Raw genomic sequence first — 23,396 nt, forward strand, 5'->3', positions numbered from 1 at the left:
GCGTGTTGTGGCCTACGCCAGCAAAACAATGGCAGGCCCTGAATTACGGTATTCAGACTGTGAGAAGGCTCTATTGACCACTGTGTGGGCAGTGAAACATTTCTCCTGCTATATTGGTGGACAGAGGATTATTGTTGAGACACAACACCAGCCAGTAACGTTTCTGAACAGCCAACGCATCAGAGATGGTGTGGTGACAAACTCACGCGTTGCAACATGGCTTATGGCACTTCAAAGTTTTAACCTAGACATCCGCTACGGTCAAAATAAGAAGTCGCACTTGGGCACTGATTTGGCAATCTGCCAAGAATGTACACAGGATGTACCAGCCACCCAACAGCCGGTTGTGAGCAAACCCTCAGCTGCTGAGGACCCAAATCACCACTTCTTTGATAGCAATATCTGCAAAGATATGGCAACAATGTACGTGGATGGATGCTCATTCCACCACGAGACAATCTGCAAAGCAGGTGTTGGAGGAGTTCTCCTCCAGGACCAAGAACAGGTCACATTTGGCTATAAATTAGGCTCTCAGTCTTCTCAGTACGCTGAGATAGCTGCAATCCTAATAGGCCTACAGATGGCAGTAGAACGCTCCATCCAGACGCTAGTCATCTGCACTGACTCTAACTATGCTCGACTTAGTTTCTTGTGTCATCTCGCTCTGTGGAGACAGAACGGTTTTCTCACAAGCAACAAAAAGGTGGTAAAACACAAAGAGCTTTTCATGACATGTGATCACTTAGTGACATCACATGATCTACAGATATTCTGGAAGAAAGTTCCAGGACACTCTAGAGTCCCAGGCGATGACAAGCACTACAATGACCTTGCAGACTCCCTAGCCAAAGAAGGTGCCGTTGACGGACCCACGTGGTCCTTCGACCCCTCCTGGCTACTCAACACTCAGTCGTCACAAGCTACAACTGAGGTAATGGCAGTCACACGTGCACAAGCTGCAGCTAAACCAGCTGATAACACAGTTTCTGTGCGCCCAATGCTGACTGACCCAGACATCATCCAACTTCAGAAGTTGGATCCTGCAATTAACTCGATGATGCTGTATCTGACTGACCCAGACAAATACACTCCATCGAAAGATGAGCTGGATTCCAATCCAGACCTCAAAGTCCTCTTTCAGCTGCGAAAACAGCTAAAACTACTTAAAGGCATCCTAACTTTCGCTCATGGACGGACGTCCTCACCTGTGTTCGTGGTCCCCCATGACCACAGGGGGGTGATGTTAGTCCATGCACATGACCTTCCGTCCGCAGGACATAAGGGTGACAATGCCACGCTGAAAGCATTAAAACAAATTGCTTATTGGCCTGGAATGAAAAAGGATGTCAAGGACTACATAAAAGGGTGCCTGATCTGTGGCCAGTTTCAACCATCCAGACCACTTCACAGAGCACCACTGCATAGTAGAGGCATTGCATTTCCATGGTCGGACCTCCAGATTGACTGGGTCGGACCACTCACTAAGACCTCTAGAGGAAATAAATATTTTCTCACGGTAACCTGCGCGTTTACCAAATGGGTAGAATGTCTACCAGCCCCTAATGACACAGCACAAACCACTGCTATGTTATTAATGAATCATGTATTTTCAAGGTTTGGACTTCCCCTTAGGGTGAACTCGGACCAAGGTACACACTTCACAGGTGAAGTAATGAAGGAACTGTGGAAGACGCTAGGCGTCAAAGCCAACTTCCATATTGGCTACCACCCACAGGCTTCAGGCCAGGTTGAGAGAGCAAATAGGACGGTGGTGAGTATTTTGAAAAAATACGTAGCCGCAAACCACAAGGACTGGGACGTGAAACTCCCTCTGGTCCTCATGGCCATAAGGGCCACTCCACACACGTCGACTGGCATCGCTCCTTTCGAGATGATGACGGGTCGACAAATGACTCTCCCTCTGCACCTGCTGTACCAACCAGGCGATGCTGCCATGGCAACAGCCTACACCACACAACAATACATGAAAGACTTGGAAAGACATCTTAAGAACACTTTTGCTTTCGCACAGAAAAACCTGGAAAAATCAGCTGAAGGACGCAAAGCGTACTACGACCAAAAGGCCTCTTACGAGGAACTCCAAGTGGGAGACAGGGTCTGGTACTACACGTTTGCACCCAAAACTGGGAGAGTAGAGTCCGGGACCGGAACTCTCGCCCGTAAGCTGATGCCCAGATGGACTGGACCCCATCTGATAACCGACAAAGTGTCTCCAATTATCTACCAGATAAAAATCAGTAAAGGCCAAAAAGAGCCAACTGTTAAATGGGTACACCGTAACCAGGTTAAATTACACAAGGCGTGCAATGACTCCTTAGGAGACAATGACATCACAAAATCAGACCTCGTGGGAACAAGGGTCACCCAAGCAGTAGATAACTAATGGATAATAAAATTAACCATAGTTTAAACTCGCAGGACCTACCCTTGATAAAACGGGACAACGTGACTGAATCTGGCAACCAGGGTGAGGAGAAGCTGTGAAACGATGTTTCTAGATGCTTAGTCACTACTCTTGTCGGTGTTGGAACGTTGTTTAGTTGATTTTGGTTGTTTCTGAAGGAAGAATGAATTTTGTTGTGTAGTTAAGTTAGAGACTAAGAAGCCTTTAACCATGCCAACATGCAGTTCATTCACTAAATTGCAATCTTTGCGGAGTCAATGTATATTATTGCTACTTTGAGTACCATAATCTACATTGATCTCACAACGCTTAAGCCGAACCTACTCGAACAATTCTATTCGGGGGGATAGCTAATTCTTTTTGATAAGTCTCGCCATAGACTTCCAAAACATTTATGGGAAAACCAAACACCCAATCTCAAGTCGTTCGTCTAAAAGACAACAGACAATTACACCAAACTATACCTTACCATGTAAAGCTAACTTAAACCAAGTTAGAAATGGAAAAATAGTTTGGAACACTTTTCTATAGGCATAAACCCCTGTAGTTACCCCTTTTCAGCATTCTCCACCCCTTAACTGGTAGTTGTAGCTGTTCCCAACCATAATAGCTTACACACCAGGTGCATATAGTTTAAGGCCTTATGTAAAATCCCCTTCATAAGCCCACCTTAAACCACATAATTGCATGACACATTGAACCAGAATGGCACAGGCTGGACGTCGCTGGAGACAACCTTCGCTGGAGGCGATCTGCAATCCTGACGTTGGTCTCAACTCTTCATCCAGTGGCCGCTTCTTCAGTTCAATCCAAGGGCACCCCTCTGTATGCTGATTAATCAACACTTCCAATCGCTGTGGATTTACCGTTGTGGATTATATGACTTTTTCCAATGGATTACAGACTCTGTTTCCAAGGGGTTAAGGCATTGCTACAATGGGATTATCGAGACGATATGGGATTATGATCAACACAATGGAATACCAAGAACATTGTGGAATTACCTTGACTTTGTTTCCTTGCTGGATTACTTCTGACTTTAGTCTTCCTTGAAGGATTACTTCTGACTTTGGTCTTCCTTGCTGGATTACATCAAGCTCAAGGACATTTGAAGGTCTAAGTTCACGGTTGGAATTCATCCCCATGGACAGGTGATGATTTCCAAAGGGGGGACTGTAGTGAACCAGAAGACCTCAAATCTACCAGATGGACAGAGACTGTTATTTTCATTGATCTGAATAAGTCTGGGCCATCTGATGAACTTTCTTTCTTGAATTAATCAAGCAGAAAAGACAATTCTTTATAATCATTACTGTCTTACAAATGTTTTGATAATCAAATTGTGTTAGTTCACTCAATGCTTTACAGGTTGAAAAGAACTACTAATTTTTATTTTACATAAACAGTAAGTAATGATTTTTGTTCCTCATTCAAAGCAGAAATCACCTGAATATGCCTTTCTTGATTTTTCTGTCTGAAATGAGCAAGCTGTCGTAAGTATGTGAAAGGTTGGTCTTCGGTCAACTAAAATGTTTACTGAAGAAGAAATGTCATGTTTAAACTTTTTCAGAAGATTACTAAGAGTAGACTCCAAAAAGTCTGCTGCTTCTGCAATAATCTTTTCTGTATGTTAAACAAGTTTCATTCTCTGACCTCGACTGTTGATAAACACCTTACGTCAAAAACCACTCCTCTTTCTGGTCCTTCCACGAATCAGAAAGCTCTAAATTGAACAGGAAGTCGACCCAAATAAAATGTGGCAACTCCCCAGTTCAAGTTAGATTGAGAGTTCTGGAGAACGTGAGAGTTCCAAGATTGAGAATGCAGTCGGTGCTGAAAGCTTCAGAGTTATGAAGAGTTTGGAGTTATGAAGAACCAGGAACGTTTGGGATTATAACTTCTGTTTGAACTAACCACGCACGACTCTCCGAGGATTTCTAGCTGTTCTAAACGGAGGCGCTGAAACAGTCTGAAGGACTTTTACTGTGCTGATCTATCGTCAAACCAGGTAAAGATTTCTTCTTCGACTCAAGTGTACCGTGGACGGGCTGAGGATCTGACGAAGCGTGCAATTTCTGGTTAAACAGATTAAACTTCCCTCACACAGTTCTCTGTAAGATAATCTCCTTTCACTCCAAAACTCACCTCTCTCTCATAAAACAGTACAGATATTTTTAGAAATGTCTGAAGCAAAGTCCTCAAATCACCGCCGAGTGATTTGAAGTTCATTTTCTGTGAAACTGTCTGTTATTATTTTCATATTTTGCCAAATTAATGTAAATGTTTGATGTTAAACTTTGATTTTGAAAATAAATGATTCCATTCATTTGATGGGTCAAAGATAAATAACGTCTCTCGTTCACATTTCTGTTAAATTCAATGCACGGCATTTACAGTCAGAAAAATGAAGAACTCGTGAATATTGTATGCATATATAATTCATATATTTGTCATACAACAAGTGACACGTACCTCACGTGTCTCACTACACCTGAAAGAGTGACCTCTGGCCTGGAGATGAGTGTAGACCTCAGAGTCCTGGCCTGATGATGTTGATCTTCTGTGCTGGTCCATCCTTTTGGCCAGTGGCTGTTTAGTTTCCCCCATGTAAGACTGATCACCCTCCTGACACTGAACAGCATACACAACATTACTCTGTTTGTGCCGGGGGACTGGATCTTTGGGATGAACCAGTCTTTGCCGTAATGTATTTTGGGGTTTAAAAGCCACTGGGACGTTGTGTTTAAAAAATGTTAGATATTTTTCCGACTGGTCGTGGGGTTTTTGATCTGCTCAGGGACGGGATGAAATTATGACCCGGTTCTGACTGGGTTAAACTGGGCCAAAAACTGTAAAAAGAGTCTCCCTGGGATTCAATATCTGTCAAGGAACAAACTTTATTTCTGCTTGAAGTTGCCACATCACGTAGAGAGGATTTTGAAGCACATCTCATATTTCCTAACACATCAGAACCACATAAGATCCACTGATATCACACTTAGCCACGCCCCCTCATGCACTGACAGGTTGAGCTCCCCTTCTGCGAAGGAGGAGTCCAGGACCCTATAAATGAGGAAGGCCCAGTTAGGATATCCACATTGCTCTAGAGCCTGTCTTGTGTGGGATTTCTCCTTCTGCCTGGCTCCTGAGTTAGTGGGGACGCTGTCTGTTCTGTGGTACAGAGTCCTGATGACTCCTAACTTGTTCTCCAAAGGGTGATGGGTCCATCATTAAACAGGGGTGGAGGCCTCCGGGTTCAACTGTCCCCCTCTTACAATGCTGTTATTGCTAGTATCACTCAACCCCCTGTGAATAGTAAACAGCCATCAGTGTGCTAATGATCCATTGTTAGGCTGATGGTCCTTCTTGAGCATGTGATCAGCTGGTTTTGGTTGTCAGCAGCAAAACTGGTTGAGCCACTACAATAAGGTGCTATTTATAAGACTGAGCTGAATACAGCACCTCAGACTGAAGAAGTCTTTTGGATGAAAGACGAAACGTTTCTACATTTTTTTTGTTTTGCTTTGTTTTGTTATGTCTAGAGGACCAGACTTAACTTTTTTTTTACCTGGATTATTGAGCATGCATCAGGATATATTTTAGCTAACGTTTTGCCATATTTACCTTTGACCTCTGTTTCTCTTTTAGCTTCTTCGTTACTTAGTTTGAACTTCTTTAGCTAATTTATTTAGCTAAATAATAGCCCCTTAGCACTCAGCATTCAATCTGCAGCTCTGCGGGAAGTGTAGGTGTTTTCCTTTTGATGATATATTTTGTCTACTGTACCTTTCTGCTGTAAAGCTTCAGTTTGTGGGACGGTGACATCACTGACTGCATGCAGCACCGCTGACTGTATCTGTTCTGCAGGAAACCTTCAACATGTACTACTACGAGTCTGACAGAGATGTGGGCTCATCCATACGAGAGAACCAGTTCATAAAGATCGACACCATCGCTGCTGATGAAAGCTTCACAGGAGTGGACCTGGGGGTGCGCAGACTGAAACTCAACACAGAGGTAAACTCTAACACTGGATCACACTATAGGCATATTTCATTAAGTGTCATAAACTTTAAGTTTGGGCCCTGGAAGAGACCTCGGAGAGGCTCTGCTCCTCTTTTTGTCACTCGGCTTGTTTCGTCTTTACGTCTCAAATCCAACAATAAAGTTGTTAGTGCTTGATCTAATGTCATGGGAAATAAGTTGATATTGACAACAGCTTCAGATTTGATTCTGGATGGTAAAAATAGCTGTGGTGGAGATATGAAAATGGTCCCATTTATTCTTTACATTGGGTAACATGAGCTAAATTAGATTGCAGCTGAAAAGTATAAAGATCTGAATTAATATTTGGCTAACAGAGTTGTTTGTTTGTTTTTCTCTGAAGTACAGTCAAAACTCCTCCACATAAAATGCTTAGGATTCCTTGAAATAATGGACAGCCTTCACCCTTTACTGCCAAAGGTTTAAACTGAAATCATCTTAGGTGGAAAAATAATGGAGTTCAAAATGTTTTGGTCAAACTTTGAAAAAACAAAACTATAAAGTATTTTGTTCCATCTCCAGTGATACTGTTTGACAGTTTGTGTTCGGAATGAATTTCAGCTTATTCTTCTTTTAGCTGTTCCCTCTTCAGAGGTCTCCACAGTGAGTCCTCCTTCTCCACCTCACTCTGTCCTCTGCATCCTCTGTCCTCACTCCAACTACCTCCATGTCCTCTCTAACTGCATCCATTATCTCCTCTTTGTCTTTTTCCTGGCAGCTGCATTTCTAACATGCTTCTACCAGTATACCCACTGTCCCTCCTCTGGACATGTCCAAACCACTGTCCCTCCTCTGGACATGTCCAAACCACTGTCCCTCCTCTGGAAATGTCCAAACCACTGTCCCTCCTCTGGACATGTCCAAACCACTGTCCCTCCTCCCTCCAAAATCAGGTGCAAACCTCCACCTTTCCAAGTTTTCCACCTGTTCCTGTTTTCAACACAGATCACAATGTCATCTGCAAACATCATAGTCCATGGGGATTCATCACCACAGATCACAACACTCCCGGCCACTGTCACATCTCATTATAGCCTATTTCTTATCTGTAAATATTTAAGATAAAATAAGATAAGATAGAACACATCCCCACAAAGACAGAAGGGAAGGAAAAGGAACAAAAACACATCAAAGAAGCTCTCCAAACATGTGGATATCCTAACTGGGCCTTTGTCAAGTCAGCGAGGAAATCTACAAAACCCACCACTGAACAGAACCTGGAGGAAAAGAGACTACTACAGTAAGGCTTTGAGTAAGGCAGAGTGAAGGTAGTGTCACTCACAGAGAGCTGTTGGCTGTGGTTTTGGCTGTCTGTCACTTTAAATATTACCTGTGTGGGCATCCCTTCACCATATGCACTGATCATGCATCACTGCAGTGGTTCATGGCCTTGTAACGTTTAACCAACGTCCCTCAAAAGGACAAACCGTCCTCAGAAACAGAGCGTCTCTTCTAACACCTACCCCCCCCCCACGCTAAATCTACTACATCTATTCAGGTCAACATCCTGACCATCCACTCCTTACTGACTATGATAATTAACCCTCTGTGTTAAACCTCCAGTGTACTGCAGCGTACCTCCAAACGCGGAGGTATGCATGTACGTACGCGGAGGTACGAGCGTACCCCCCAGGGCATGTCCTTGCAAAGTTCAAATTTTTACAACTGCATACGCGTACGCAGTGTCGCACAATAAACTGCCCAGTGACGGACTGTTTTGTATGCAACACCAATGTATTAAATTCCTCTTCTTCATCTCTGATCTGGTCTTTTCTTTTGTTTTTTTGCCAAGAGGCAGTGATCTCTTCCTCCTCCGTTGATGCCATGACTGAAATGGTGAGAAATGAAGGAATTTGTCACGAACGAATTAAACTCAGGTCCAGCGTGGCTGCGGGAGGGTCTGGAGATTTCCTGGTGGGCTGGTCTGATGTGTGGGCTGTAGAGCCAGCGCTCCCTGTTTTTAAATTTTTTTTAGATATTTTTATTAACAACATATGAACACAGGACACCGCTGTGGCTGAGACTGCCAGCGCTCGTTCCCCCTCCCCCCCACCGACCTGTCAACCAATCAAGTAGGCGTGTCAGCAAATGACCAATCAGCAACCTCAATTTGTCCCAAAGGTAAACGCCCCTTGTCTGTGAAGCTGCTCTGCAGCTGCTCAGAGTGTACTCTGGAGTCTGAACCCTCTGCGTACAGTACACGCATACGTACGCGTGAACGGATGTACGCAGGAGTATACTGGTGGCTTTAATGACAGACATTCAGTCTCTGAGCAAAAGTCCATAAGAAAGAGTGAACTTTGCCATACCAACAAGGACTGAGGTTGTCATAACAACCAGGAAGTAACCCACTGTTTTCAATGTGTGTGTGTCAGGAATTAAAATTGCATTTGCTAAAGGAATGGTGTTTATGTAAAAACAAGGTACCACCATTTTCAACAAAAGCTATTGTGTTCCTCCTTTAAAGACTTTGAGAGGGAAGGGTATAATTAAAATATTAATTATGCAGTTGGTTCACATCCACTGTGATACCACTCTGATTGGTTAAGATCAGGGGACATGGTCTCTCCTGGTGTCAGGTAATACACCAGAAGAGTTGTGAAGGAGAGAGTTGTTGAAGCAGTCTCATGGTGGAGAAGCAGAAGCAGTCATGATAGAAGAAGTTGTCCGAAGCTGGCTGGAGAGTTGCACGTGAGCTGCAGAGGGTTGGCACTGAGCCAGTCAGATGAGAAATGGAAAAGTCCATGAAATGCTCTAACACCCCAAGAGTGGTCCCTGAAGAAAAAACAACCCTCTGGTGACAACGTGAACCTCCAGCCTCAATCATCATGTCTGTTGTGATAATGAGAGTTGGACATCTCCCTGGTAGGACAAACATCTTACTTCTGATGAGAAAACAACAAGTGCCAACTCGAGTTTTCTTAGACATCATTTTGTTCACAAATCTGAGAAAAAGTTTACCTAAATTTTAACGTTAGAGCTAAAACTTTAGTCCAAATTGTACACACCTCTTCTTAAAGTCTTCAGACTATTTACATTATTCACCTTCTGAAATAATACTATTGGTTATTCATTCATATTTCATATTTGCCATAATTGCACATTGTTGTTTATTATCCACAAGCTGAAAATAAACATTACAGAATTGTGTTTTTAAATTACCAGATTTTTTGTCTTTTCTTTGAGTGAGGGGAATTACAATTGTTACAAGGACTCACATTATTCTTTGACTGAGGTCGGTCAAAATGTATTACATAGCGGTTGGGGGTGGACATCATGGGGCCCTTTCCATGTACAGAGCAGGGGAACCGCTTCATTCTCTCACTGGTGGATTATTTTACTAAATAGCCAGAAGCTTTTGCTCTGCAAGACCAGGAGACAGGAACTGTGGTGGATGCCCTAATGGAGGGGATGTTTTGCAGACTGGGGGTCCCAGAATCCATCCACAGAGATCAAGGGAGACATTTTGAATCAAGGGTTTTCTCCACCATGTGTGAGAAGTTGGGTATAGCCAAGACTCGCACCACACCCCTCCCACACCCACAAAGTTACGGGTTAGTGGAACCATTTAAGAGGACCCTTGCTGAACAGCTGTCCATCATAGCATCCAGTCATCAGAGCGACTGGGATTTACACCTGCCACTGGTCCTTATGGGCAGCTGTGGCTGAGTGGTTAGCGCAGTCGTCCTCCAATACAAGAGTTGGGGGTTCGAATCCACCAGCAGTCACATGCCGCAGTGTCCCTGGGCAAGACACTGAACCCCTCATTGCCTTTGATGTGTGTCCCATGAGCGTATGAATGTGATCTCAAAACACTTATTAGTTTCTTTAGAATGATTTGTTCAATTAGCTTTGTAGAGATCTAGATCTCTGCTGTATGAATGGGTAAATGAGGCACAGATTGTAGTGTAAAGCACTTTGAGTATCTGGATAAGATAGAAAGGCACTATATATAAATGCAGTCGATGCAGTCCATACCACACGGCAGTCCAAGATTCAACTTCTTGTACGCCTGCTCTACTGATGCTTGACTATGAGCTGAGGACGCCCACTCAGCTGCATTCGGGTGAACTCCTGAGGCATGGGGGACCCCTGCTGGACCTGCCTATGCTAGGCAGCTGCAGGATCACCTAGACGTTGCACATGAATATGCCAGAAAGCATATTCAGGATGCTGGAGTACGACAGAAGAGGAATTATGACATGCACACCAAGGGGTGGCACTTTGTCGTAGGGGAGTTGGTGTAGGTCTACCTGCCCACGCAGAAGAGAGGCAGGCGCACCAAGCTGGACAGTCACAGGGTTGGACCATGTGCAGTCCTGGAGCAATTGGGAGGTTGTTTATCGGGGGCAGTTGCCTCCACGGGGACGCAAGGTAGCTCTGCACTGAGAATGACTTGCTCCTTACAAGGGCATCACTATTCCTCAGGACATATGTTGGGATGAAGGGGTACCAGCCACACTGTCTTCTGCAAAGAGGAGTGCTTCTAGCAGTCCAGCAGACACTGGGGGTGGGCAGGAGGGATCTCCAAAACCAGGGGCAGAGCAGCTGGTGGGGGTCATGAATCCACAGAGCTCCAGATGGCAGCAGCAACTCCCACCGAGGTTCAGAACTTCGTCTTCATGGTCAAGGACTCTACTATAGGGGGTGGGGGAGTGTAGTGTGTTCTGTAGTTAGATTGTTCCAATGGCATTTCTATATTCATGTTCCTACAGCAGTTCTGTAGTTTGGCGTGGCTGTGGCCTACAACAGCTATTCAAATACAAACGTTCCGACTTTAACGAGAGTCATCTGTGATATGAATTACATTGCATAGAGAAAGCGTTACTATACATATATATATATATATATATATATATATATATATATATATATATATGGTGGCAGCCATCTTGGATTTTGGTTCGGCAATCCAATTTTCAACAGACCTTCCTTACACCAAAATGTGGCCACGCACCAAAGTGGAGGTCTGTGCCTCACTTGTTTTTTTAAGCTATCGTGCAAACAATATGCACTGACAGATGGTATTTCCAAATCCCCCTTTTCACTTCATAATAGGGGACAGCAAGTAAAATTACAGTAAATTAAACACTAAATGTTTTGGTCTTAGTGCAAGGAGTGATAACATGTTATTATACTGTCTAAAAATGAGTGAGCAGAAACATCATCCCCCCCAGTTTAGAAAGTGGGGGTGCAGTTTTTCTCCTGCTCCAGTGAGCTGGCTCCTGTGGTCAGAATATTACTTTAACACACAACAAGAAGCCTCAGAAACACAAACATCCATCTAAAGTTGAATATGTTGGACTGAGTTCTTCAGTTACTCAAAACTCAGACTTGTCTTGTTAGTTTTTAAGAAAAACAACACACACCATATTTTAGTTAATTCCCTCAGACAGAGCCTTCCAACCAAAACTGCTTACTATAGCATCAATTCTAGATTAATCCACCTCCTAAAATAGTCTAACTAATGTCCTGTTTACTCCCGCTAAAGAGTTACTTTAAGGCAGAAATCAGAGCGGAGTCTCACATCTGTGTCTCAGTATGTTCAATCTGATTTATTGACGGTAAAGGTGGTTTTGTCAAGCTAACCCAATAAAGCTGTTTTTGTTTGAGTTTCTGACTCCCAGATATGAGAAAACAAATTCCATTTCAAATAGGTTGAATGTGACTCTGACTTCAGAGGTAAGCCTATTTGTAACATACTGCCATCTTTTCCAGGCATGTCGAAATGTACACAGCATCTTGCATTTGATAAATGAATTGAATTCTTCACGTGTTGAGCAGAACCAGGGAAGCGGAGTGCAGCAGAACTTTTGTGGTTCATGTGCAAGCAAACTGAACATTTTTAAAGATTGTCATGACAGGAATGCCTAAGGGGAATTATGTGTAATTATTCTCATGCATATATTACAATTCAATTCAGTTTATTTATAAAGCTCCAAATCACAACAAAGTTGTCTCAGGGCACTTTACAGGAACATTCACATAAAAGCCAGTTAGTAAAGTTCTCTATCTAAGGAATCCAGCAGACAAGTTGAATCTTGGCTTCATTGCAGTCTCCCATCCTGAGCAAGCACAGTGGAGACAGTGGAAAGAAAAACTCCCTTTTAACAGGAAGAAACCTCCAGAAGAACCAGCTCAGGACAAGAGACCATCTGCTTTGACCGGCTGGTTGAGAGGACAGGAAGGAGAGACAGACGAACACAGAATGGTAGGTCCAGGTATAGGTCCAGGTACATGTCCAGGTATATGTCCAGGTCCAGGTGTACCAGAAAGACAAAAAACACATGCTAAGGATAGAAAAAATAATTACAAATACAAAACTGGTCGAGCAGAGTAAGTAAAGACAGAAGTAGAGTGAAAATTGAGAAGGTGCTATTTAAGAGACTGAGCTGAATACAGCACTTCAGACTGAGGAAGTCCTCAGGATGAGAGACGAAACGTTTCTACATTTTTTTTGCTTTGTTTTGTTTTTTGTTTTTTTGAATGTCCAGAGCACCAGATTGAACTTTTTTGGAAGTCTAAATAAAGGTTGAAGGAAAAAAATGTGAGTGGGACATGTCCCCTTCATAAATGATGCAACACCTATGGAAATACCAATAAATAAAAGTTATCTAAGAAAGCCAGCTGATTGTTATTTTCCTTTTGTTGCAACAACCTTCTGTACGAGCAACACATTGGCAACAGTGGAAAGGAAAATCTCTGTTTTTTTCAGGAAGAATCCTCCAGCATAGAAAACATCTGAAAACCATAGATCTGTACCTTATGCACTTCTTTGTGATGGTCTTTCTCATAAAATCCCCATGAAATACTGTAAAGCTTGTAGTTGTAATGTGACAAAATGTAGAAACCTTTAAGGGTATGCAGACTTCATTATTTGAATTGTTTGTAAAGAAATAGTGTCCTCTTGATGTCATAGTCAACAGCTTCTGTTTGGTTGCAGGTGCGAGGTGTTGGACCTCTGAACCGCCGAGGCTTCTACCTGGCCTTCCAGGACATCGGCGCCTGCATCGCTCTCACCTCTGTGAGAGTGTACTACAAGCACTGCGTCGGTGTGAGCCGCAACCTGGCCGTTTTCACCGATGTGGTGACGGGAGCTGACTCGTCCTCCCTGGTGGAGGTCAGAGGTCAATGCGTGGACCATGCTGAGGAAAGGGACACACCCAAAATGTATTGCAGTGCAGAGGGCGAGTGGCTGGTTCCCATCGGGAGGTGTGTGTGCTCAGCAGGATTTGAGGAGCATAGAGAATCTTGTGTTGGTAAGTCAACTGAGGGCATCAGCTCTGCCTGTACGTTTGCTCTGATTTTAATAATTCTGTGTGAATTAGTGGAAACTGGAGCTCAGTATAACAGTAAGGGTGGCAGTTGTCATTTATTTTTAGACGCATCACATCACTGAATTGGTTGATTTTGAATTCATTTTTGAATGTAAAAATGTTTCCGTTTGAATGTTTGTGTGCTGCCATTTTAGGAGATTAAACAAAGTTGTTGCTGCATTAATGTAGCTCATTCGAGTAGCAACATATGATCCAATCAAAACAAGCCGTTGTTCTTCTTTCCTAAGGAGGAAGATGAAGAAGAAACGGGTTGCAGTAAAGCTGTGTGTTTTCACCTTTTTATCTTTTCTTTGCTGAACCTTAAACCTTGTGACTTTGTGTTTTCAATGTTACATTAGAATCTATGCTACCTGTTGGCAAACATCCTGTGATCAAGTTGGTTTGGGCAGATGTGCACTCTTCATAATGAAAGTAAATATTTCAATGAGTGTTTACTTTTGATAAATAGGCCAAAGACAAATCATGAACTTCCCCGCTGCCTCCCAGTTTTTCTTTACAAACTTGATGATCGTAGATAACTGAGACGCATCTTTAATTGTTTTAAAACAACATCGTAACCCTCTGAATTGTATTTAAATTGAAACATGAGGTGCCTGATCGGTCGAAGCCCAGGTTAACAACAACCGCCACCGATGCTGTTGACAAACAGTGGGCTGGCAGAAATTGTGCAATTGTTAGTTGAAGACCACGAGGAGGGAAACGTGTCAATAGACAGGGGGAAAAGAGGAAAATCAAGAATGTAGGACTGAGGGTTGAAGCTCTAAATGTGGGGGCAATGACAGGCAAAGGTAGAGAGCTGGCTGACATGATGCAGAGAAGGAAGGTAGATGCTTTATGTGTCCAAGAGATCAAGAGGAAGGAAAGCAAGGTTTGCAGCATTGGAGCAGTGTTCAAACTGTTTTACCATGGTGTGGATAAAAAAAGAAATTGAGTAGGGGTGGTCCTGAAGGAGGAGTTGGCAAAGAATGTACTGTATTTTCCATGTTATTGTTGCACCGCCCTATAAGTGTAATCAGGTCAAATATGTCTTAATAAAGTGGAAAAATCCATATATACATTGCTTCCCCGTATACGTCACATCTATTATGTGTCCTCGCTGACGCATCGCGTTTGTTACGTGTCACCACTGACAACCCAGAAATGTGGGCCGGTGTGGTTCCAAAAATCGATTGGCTGCCAAATGGCGGCCGTGGGAGCGTGCACGGAAGAACTTTAACAAATATTTAACAAGATTATCACTTAAAAACATTTATTTGTTTGATTGATATTATAGCAAAGTTATCCTGATGCATGCTCATAAATTCAACATTACAGCAAAATTGTGTCTCAGTCTAACTTTTGCTTAATAAATGCACTTTGACGGTCAAATCAGCTGTATTTCAAAATCTGATTCATGGAAGCGGGCACGTGCAGAGGGGCACTTCACTGTGCATTTCTTCAAAATTTAACAAGGTAACCACCTAAAAACATTTATTTGTTTGCTTGAAATTATAGAAAAGGTGTGTCTCAGTCTAACTTTTGCTTAATAAATGCACTTTGATGGTCAAATCAGCTGTATTTCACAAGCCAATATGCGGAAGTAGGAACACGCAAAGGGAAGAGTCGCCGCTGTGCATTTCTTTGAAATTTAACAAGATAGAGACAGACAAAATACATTTGACCACTTGACTGTTCTATAAAACTGTTTTATAAAACCGTTTTCTGAACTATTTCAACACTTTGATGATCGAAATTGCAGAATTTACGCATTGCCTGTTCAAACGCATGGACTGTGCTGGGTGAGTTGATGTAGTGCTCTGGTTCACCTCTGGGGGCGCTGTGTCATATACAATATATGAAGTAGATGGTTGGCGCATGCCCATTGCTGTCCCTCTTTATATTGCCAATATACATGTTTGATTACACATTTGGTGCACATGCTGATGTTCTACAGTCTGTCTAATATATTGAATATATGTGTGTGACATAATTCTTTTTAATCTGTCATAATGCACGCTGAAAATTCACAGAGGTGAGGCAGAATATCCCTTGCCACACTGATAGGGGGCAGTGCTGCCCCATAGGGACAATGAAGCAGTTTCAGTCTCTATGCGTTCTTCTGATATGCAGAGGGGCAGCAGGGGTGAAGCAAATGGCACAATCATTTAAATTTGTTTAGACAAAATGGAAGACCATACCTTAAAACTAAAGGATTTTACTCAACTGGATTTTCAGTCAAAACAAAAGGTATTAGAGAGAGGAAGAAAAAGAGACTAAACTGAAATATAAGCTTCTATTTTGGGTTCATATATGTGAGCATCGATTCCAGACAGTCAGTGCCTCACCTGTCACAAAGCTCACTGCATGTCACTGATCTGGATGAAGTGATAGAGAGTATTCCCAGGCAGGAGAGAGTGGTGATCAGCAGACGTGAATGGACATGTTGGTGAAGGAAACAGAGGGGATGAGGAAGTGATGGGTAAGTTTGGTGCCAAGGAAAGAAACCAGGAAGGACAGATGGTGGTGGATTTTGCCACGAGAATGGAAATGGCTGTAGTCAACACTTATTTCCAAAAGAGGAAGGAACATAGAGTAACCTATAAGAGTAGAGGAAGGAGTATGCAGGTCGACTACATCCTGTGTAGAAGAGAAACCCCGAGGGTGATAGGGGACTGTAAGGTTGTGGCAGGGGAGAGCATGGCCAGACAGCATTGAATGGCTGTGTGTAGAATGACTGTTATGAAGAAGAGAAAAGAATGAAGAAATTGATGGCAGTAAGACCTGGTGACATACAAATGGAGGTTTGGAAATGTCTTGGTGAGATGGCAGTGAGGTTTTTGACTCAAATATTCAATGACATATTTGAAGGAGAGAAAATGCCTCAGGAATGGAGAAGAAGTGTGCTGGTGCCCATTTTGAAGAACAAGGGTGATGTACAGAGTTGTAGCAAATGCGGCGGAATTAAGTTGATGAGCCACATGATGAAGATCTGGGAGAGAGTTGTGGCAGCAAGACTTAGAAGAGAGGTGACTGTGAGCAGCAGTATTGTTTCATGCCAAGTAAGAGCACCACCGATGCCATCTTTGCTTTGAGGATGCCGATGGAGAAGTACAGAGAGGATCAGAAAGAAATCCATCTGGTCTTTGTAGGTTTAGATAAAGCATAGGACAGGGTACAGAGGGAGGAGGTGTGGTGTTACATGAGGAAATCTGGAGTGGCAGAGAAGTATGTTAGACTGGTACAGGACATGTATGAGGACAGCAGGACAGTGGTGAGATGTGCTGTAGGAGTGACAGATAGCTTCAAGGTGGAGGTGGGATTGCATCAAGGATCAGTTCTGAGCCCCTTCTTGTTTACTCTGGTAATGGACCGACTAACAGATGAGGTCAGGCAAGAATCCCCATGGACTATGATGTTTGCAGATGACATTGTGATCTGTGGTGAGAACAAGGAGCTGTTGGAAGAGAACTTGGAGAGGTGGAGGTATGCACTTGAAAGAAGATGAATGGAAGTCAGCTGTAGTAAGACAGAGTAGATGTGTGTGAATGAGAGGGAGGCTGGTGGAACACTGAGGCTACAATACAAGGCACAGAGGTCACAAAGGTGCTTCAAATACTTCCAGGCACTGTCCAGAAAAATGGGGAGTTTGGTAAAGAGGTGAAAAGAGAGCCCAGGCAGGACGGAGTGGATGGAGAAAAGTTTCAGGAGTGATTTGCGACAAAAGGGTGTCAGCAAAGATCAACAAAAAAGTTTACAAGACAGTGGTGAGACCAACTTTGATGTAAGGTCTGCAAACAGTGGTACTGACCAAAATACAGGAGAAAGAACAGGAATTAGCATAAATGAAGATGTTGAGGTTCTCCTTAGGTGTGACAAGAATGGATAAGATTAAGAATGAGATCATCAGAGGTACAGCACATGTTGAACAACTTGGAGATCAAGTTAGAGAGGACACACTGAGATGGTTTGGACATGTCCAGAGGAGGGACCATGGTATGGACATGTCTAGAGGAGGAACAATGGTATGGACATGTCCAGAGGAGGGACAGTGATTATATTGGTAGAAGGATGTTAGAAATGCAGATGCCAGGAAAAAAACAAAAATGAAGGCAAAGAGGAGATATATGGATGCAGTTAGAGAGGACATGGACGTGGAGTGAGGACAGAGGATGCAGAGGGCAGAGTGAGATGGAGAAGTATGACTTGCTGTGGCAACCCTTGAAGAGGGAAAAGACAAAGAAGAAGAAGTTGAGGTGCCTGAAGTCCACCTTTATTTAAGAGAACATTATGATCATATTTTGAAGTATTTTGTTTATTGTGTAAAATGAAGGAGCTTTATTTACAGTTGGTCATTAGACAGTTGAAGTGAGAGAGGGATCGTCAGGACTGCTGTCTCCCTTACAAAGCAAACATTCATCAGACAATGGAGGATGTGTTTATTTATGCAACAGAAAGGTAGAGAGATGCAACTGAAACTGCACTCAGATAGGCGAGAGTGAATTGAGGGATGTATGGTGACTCCAGCTCTAAGCCTCTCAGAGGTGCACAAACTTAATCAGATGGAGGTGAACTGGAGCCGAGCGGAGGCTCTGCTGTAAAGCCTGATAAACTGGATTAGAAAACATTGTAGCTTGCTATTTTCTCTGTTTTCATCTCACTTTTGCTTCTCAGGCAGTTTTGTTTTCATGTCTTGGACTTGGACATGAAATGCGAAGAAAGTTGAAATAAAAGCATCAGCAATTCTCAATCGCACCAGTTTAATGTCCAGCACCCACCATTGCATTCCCCAGTGTTTTTTTTTTTCCAGATTCAGATCCTTCCTGAGACTTTGCATCTTTGCAGCAGCTGCCTCAGTAGAAATCTGGCGGTCTCACATGAATGAGACCATGGTGTGACTTCACACATATGGAAGTGAAGGATCTGTTTGAACCCCCCCCCACGCCCCCACAACCCCCAAAAGTTTTTTAAACCAGTTTGTGATACACCAGCGCTTTCCACAGAATATAAGTTTTTATTTGTCATGCCTCCATCATATTTTACTGGATATGTAATATGGAAACATGGAGTGGTGGCACAGAGGTTAGGGAAGGTGGGCCTGTGAGTGGAAGATTGACTCCCCATACCGATAACATCTAAATGTGGGTGGGATAGGTGAAGCACCCACACCTGCCTCCACCCTCATTTGCCCCACTCTGAGCCCTTGAGCAAGGCCCTTAACCCCCACCATCTGCTCCCCCGGGCACCCTAGATGTCAGCTCTCTGCTCCACACAGAGGGCTGTGGTAGCTCGGTGATCTGTAGTTGAGTCAGGAAGGACATCCGGCGTAAAAATAATTGCCAAGTCTTTTTGCGGCTTTGCTGTAGCAACCCCTGAAGAAGGGAGCAGCCGAAAGAAGAAAAAAATGTACTATGGAAACATGGTTGGTGTGGAAATTAAAAATATGTTTTTAAGCACCATGTGCTCCCTAAAAAAAAAAAAAAATTAAAAAAAAAATTAAAAAAAAAAAAACAGGTCTCTCTTGAAAATGAGTTCTCGTGGCTCAATGAGACTAACCTGGATAAATAAAGGCTAAATAAAAATAAATAAATAAAAATGTTGTAGTCAACTTGCTGCAGAGCATTTTCACTTTCAATCCATGGATAGAGACTGAGGTAGTTTTCACACCAGATAGTCCGGTAGACTCGGTTCGGTTCTGGACCAATATTCATGACATTTTGTTACATTTGAGCTGGTGCGTTTGCATTCACACTGCACTGTGCAGTCGAGCCAACCTGTTGAACCAACCTATTCCCCCACTCGCCTGTGGGGGCGCTGCACCAAGAACTACTGAAAGAACCAACACAAAAACCTCTGAAGACAGTCTTCTTCTTCTTCTGTAAATAAAAACGAAGTGGCATCAAATTTTAACAGTTTTAGGAGTTATATTTTGTAATTTTTCAAAAATGGACTTGGCATGAGCAGAAGATGAGACAGAAGACCATGGAGAATATTGTTTTCCACACAAGGCAGCTGACGGCTCCATATAAGGTCAGAGAAATGTTTGTTTGTTTACCCTGCGGAGCGGGGCTCGGTCTGATTACATTCACACTGTACCCGAACCGCGCTGGAGTTCTCTTCTACCGGACCGAGACCTAGGTTTTAGCCCAGGCCAGAGTTCACCTTTTTGTTCCGTGACAGAGTTCGATGTCGCGTTCACACGTCCCTAAACGAACCGGACTTTCTAGGAAAACGAGCTAGAGTTCGATTAAAGCGACTAAACAGGGCTGGTGTGAATGCACCCTGAGATAGCAGCATGTATCTAACCTGTACAATACTCAGGATTATAAAAATGTAAAATGTGATACCATTTTAAATGTTCCAACTCTGACTCCAACATTTTTATTTTCTAACCACAGACATTTAGTAATGAGAGCAGTAAATAAAGGTGAGGCTGTAAAGAATGCCACATGAAGTGATTTCACTTTGACCTGAAGCTGAAAATCAGACAGGTTCACAGCGTGAGCAGATTTTAACAAAGGAGCAAGTATGATTAGATAACAATGAGGTGTTTATGTTTCATACCTTTTTTTACATTTCATAGTGCTAACACAGTTACTTGGTGTTATGGTGTTGCAAAATTGAAATAAGGGGAAAATAAGCAGACGTGAATCAGCTTCAGTTCTCCGTTTGACTTTCACTTTCGTTCTTCCTCGTGTCACCCTGCATACAGCATATTTTAATATACAGTCTCATAGTGCCCTCTGATGTCCTTTTTATGCAATAGAACAATTCAATTTCAGTTCACACACAACACAACATGTTCTATTTCCCTGAAGCAATTACTTATATGTAAAATTTTCTTGTGTTGTATTTTAGCAAAACAGTAGTACATCTTTACGGGTCTTAAAGAACACTTGTACCAGTCTGAACAGCAGTAATTTACATTTTGTTTTCACTTTATCTTACAAAACCTGTTAACCATGTTGGTGCATTTCTAGATCTCTGACTTCTTCTAAGTGCAGCAGATTCATTAATGTTTCCAAGATGTGCAAAGTTATCCAGCACAATGTCATTGTTTTGTTCTGAGCCAGTAAAAGCTTGTTTTGCGAATTGTGCAAGTTTTGAAGCGTTCCACTTGTGTCCGTCGTTTAGTAAATATGTGTTTTGTCCAACTTTCTTCGTGACAGTTCATGGTTCTGTAAATATTGAAGATCCTTTGGCAACGTGCTCAGGTCTGCAAACACGAACAGTGTCACCCACTTTGGCTGTTGATGGTTTAGCTCGCATTTTCTTGTCTGTGTATTCCTTCATTTTATTCTGCTTTTGTTTCACACTCTTTTTGATTTGGGTGTGTGTTTTGTTTTTCAGTGCTACTGAGAGTATGTTTAACTTGATACACATATTTCTGTTTCTCAGTACCTCAAATGGGTCTGTAATGCCTATTGCAACTTTTTTCCCATGGTTTGCTGGGCAACTCAACTGGTGTAAGTGGATCAGGAGCAGTTATAGCTACCTTTTCATTGAATTGGCAGTTAACACAGGAAGCAGTGACAGAATGTACAAGTTTGTCAAGTTGTGGCCACCAGAACAGTTCACGCGGTTTCTGCTTGGTACAGACTATACCCTGGTGTCCCTCATGTGCTAAATCAACAACTCTGGCATGTAATGAAACAGGAACAATTAGTCGATCAGTCCCTCTCATTATCAGTGAACCATGAACTGACAGCTCGTCTCATACCTGAAAATATGAAGTAAGGTTCTCATGCAGACCTTGTTTTCATGTGGGCCAACCTTTTTGAATCTGGTTGCGCAGCAGTGGCAGTTCTGGGCAGATTTCACTGGCAGAAGTGAACTCTGAAAGAGAAATGGCACACCGTGACTACTTAAAAGCAGTTACAATCATGTCAGGTCCCTCTGTAGCCTCATTTGCAGCAGTTAGTGGTAGCTTGGAAAGGTAGTCAGCAGTGATGTTTTGGTATCCTGGCAATAAGTGACGTCATATGTGAAGCAGAGCAGTCGAGCTGACAATCTGGCGATCCTCAGTCCAGCACGGCCAGAACCTTTGGAGGTGAGTAAGGTTGTAAGTGCTTGGTGGTCTGTACGAAGGACAAAGCGACGACCCCAAAGGTAGATTCTCCACCTTGCCACAGCCTACACACAGGCAAGAGCTTCACGTTCAACTGTGGAGTACTTGTGTTCAGCAGGAGAAAGTGTTCTGGATGCAAAAGCGGCAACTCTCTCACTTTGATCTGAATGCAGTTGTGTCAGTACCGCACCTAGTCCATAATCAGAAGCATCAGTATTAACATAAGTTGACAACTCAGGATCATACAGAGTTCAGTTCTTTAAGTGCAGCAAAGCTAGAATCTGCTTACACTGTTCACTTCAAGTTTAAGACCGTGGAGTCTCTGAGCACTGCACGTAGTGGCTCAGTAACAGTTGGGAAATCTGGAATGAACTTACTGTACCAGGATGCAAGGCCAAAGAAAGATCTCAGAGAAGACTTGTCATGCGGAGCTGGAGCATGGATCACAGCAGTGACTCTGTCCTGGTCCTGTTGAAGACATTCTTTTGAAATGGTGTGACCCATGTAATTGAGTGAAAGTTGACTGAACCTGCATTTGTGCATGTTAAGTTTGAGTCCAGAATCAGTCAGGGCATAGAGCAGTCTCTTTAAGTTTTCATCATGTTCTCTTTGTGTAGATCCATAGCAAATTATGTCATCCAGGTATGCTTGTATGCCTGGCAAACCTGCAAGGATGATTAACATCATTTTTTGAAAGGAAGATGGGGCAGAAGCTAAGCCAAATGGAACTCTGCAGAAACAAAAAAAGTTAATTATGAGTGATAAAGACAGTAATATCATGACTTTCAGGATTCAGAGGCATTTGGTGGTAGGCAGTTGCTAAATCGATAGTGGAAAAAACAGTAGCCCCTCGTAGATTTACGAACAGTTTACAGATTTTACCTTTTTACAGCAATTTTCTATTTTGTATAGGTAGTAACAAGAGCAAATGAAGGTTCAGTTAGGGCACATTATGAGAAGTTGCTGTAAATGTTCTTTGGTATAATGGACAGAGATGAGCCTGTATCTACAATCAGCTCAATATCTTTACACTGTCCATTAGCAGTCACTTGAACTGTGCAGAGGATCTTGTCTTGTACTGTATTGTTCACGTAAAGAACTGTGGACTTAATGACGATTTCACGTACCTCCTTTTGGGTTGAACGGCATAGTCGTGAAAAAAGTCCAACTTTACCACACTTGTTGCAGGTCACTTTAACAGTAGGGCAAGAAGGTTTGTTAGCAAGGTGGTTAGAAGATCCACAACAAAAGCAGAAATGGTTACCAGCAGCTTGAGCCATGGCAGGAGTAGGATTCGGCGGCAGCTTCTTCATCATGTCCCACCGGCGGCTTGGCTTTGATTGTTTCTGTATGGCCCTCACCGGAGCAGAAGCGCCAACAGCAGTAGCATCAGAGAGAACGTTACCATCCCTTAATCCACTTTCAATTTGCAATGCCAATGTAGTAGCTTTAGCAAGTGTTAGGTCCAGTTCAAGTAATAATCAGTCTCTTATGCGAGTGTCAGCAACACGTTCGATCAGTTGATCACGTAGCATTTGTTCCTCCA

The 23,396-nt window shown here is 42.9% G+C and overlaps 2 protein-coding genes across 2 annotated transcripts in view; both read left to right on the top strand.

Moving 5' to 3' along the window:
* epha8 (eph receptor A8) overlaps nt 1-23,396 on the top strand; it is a 312,202-nt gene that overhangs the window by 175,147 nt on the left and 113,659 nt on the right. The window contains exons 4-5 of the mRNA XM_037679040.1: nt 6,293-6,442; nt 13,413-13,724. Of these exons, the coding sequence (XP_037534968.1) occupies nt 6,293-6,442; nt 13,413-13,724 (462 nt within the window). The remainder of the gene's footprint in view (nt 1-6,292; nt 6,443-13,412; nt 13,725-23,396) is intronic.
* Nucleotides 1-23,396, top strand: part of c7h1orf50 (chromosome 7 C1orf50 homolog) — a 388,096-nt gene that overhangs the window by 43,089 nt on the left and 321,611 nt on the right. The gene's annotated exons all lie outside the window — the stretch shown is intronic.

Source organism: Nematolebias whitei, chromosome 7, assembly GCF_014905685.2.
Source record: "Nematolebias whitei isolate Nwh7 chromosome 7, NemWhi1, whole genome shotgun sequence".
Taxonomy (NCBI): Eukaryota; Metazoa; Chordata; class Actinopteri; order Cyprinodontiformes; family Rivulidae; genus Nematolebias; species Nematolebias whitei.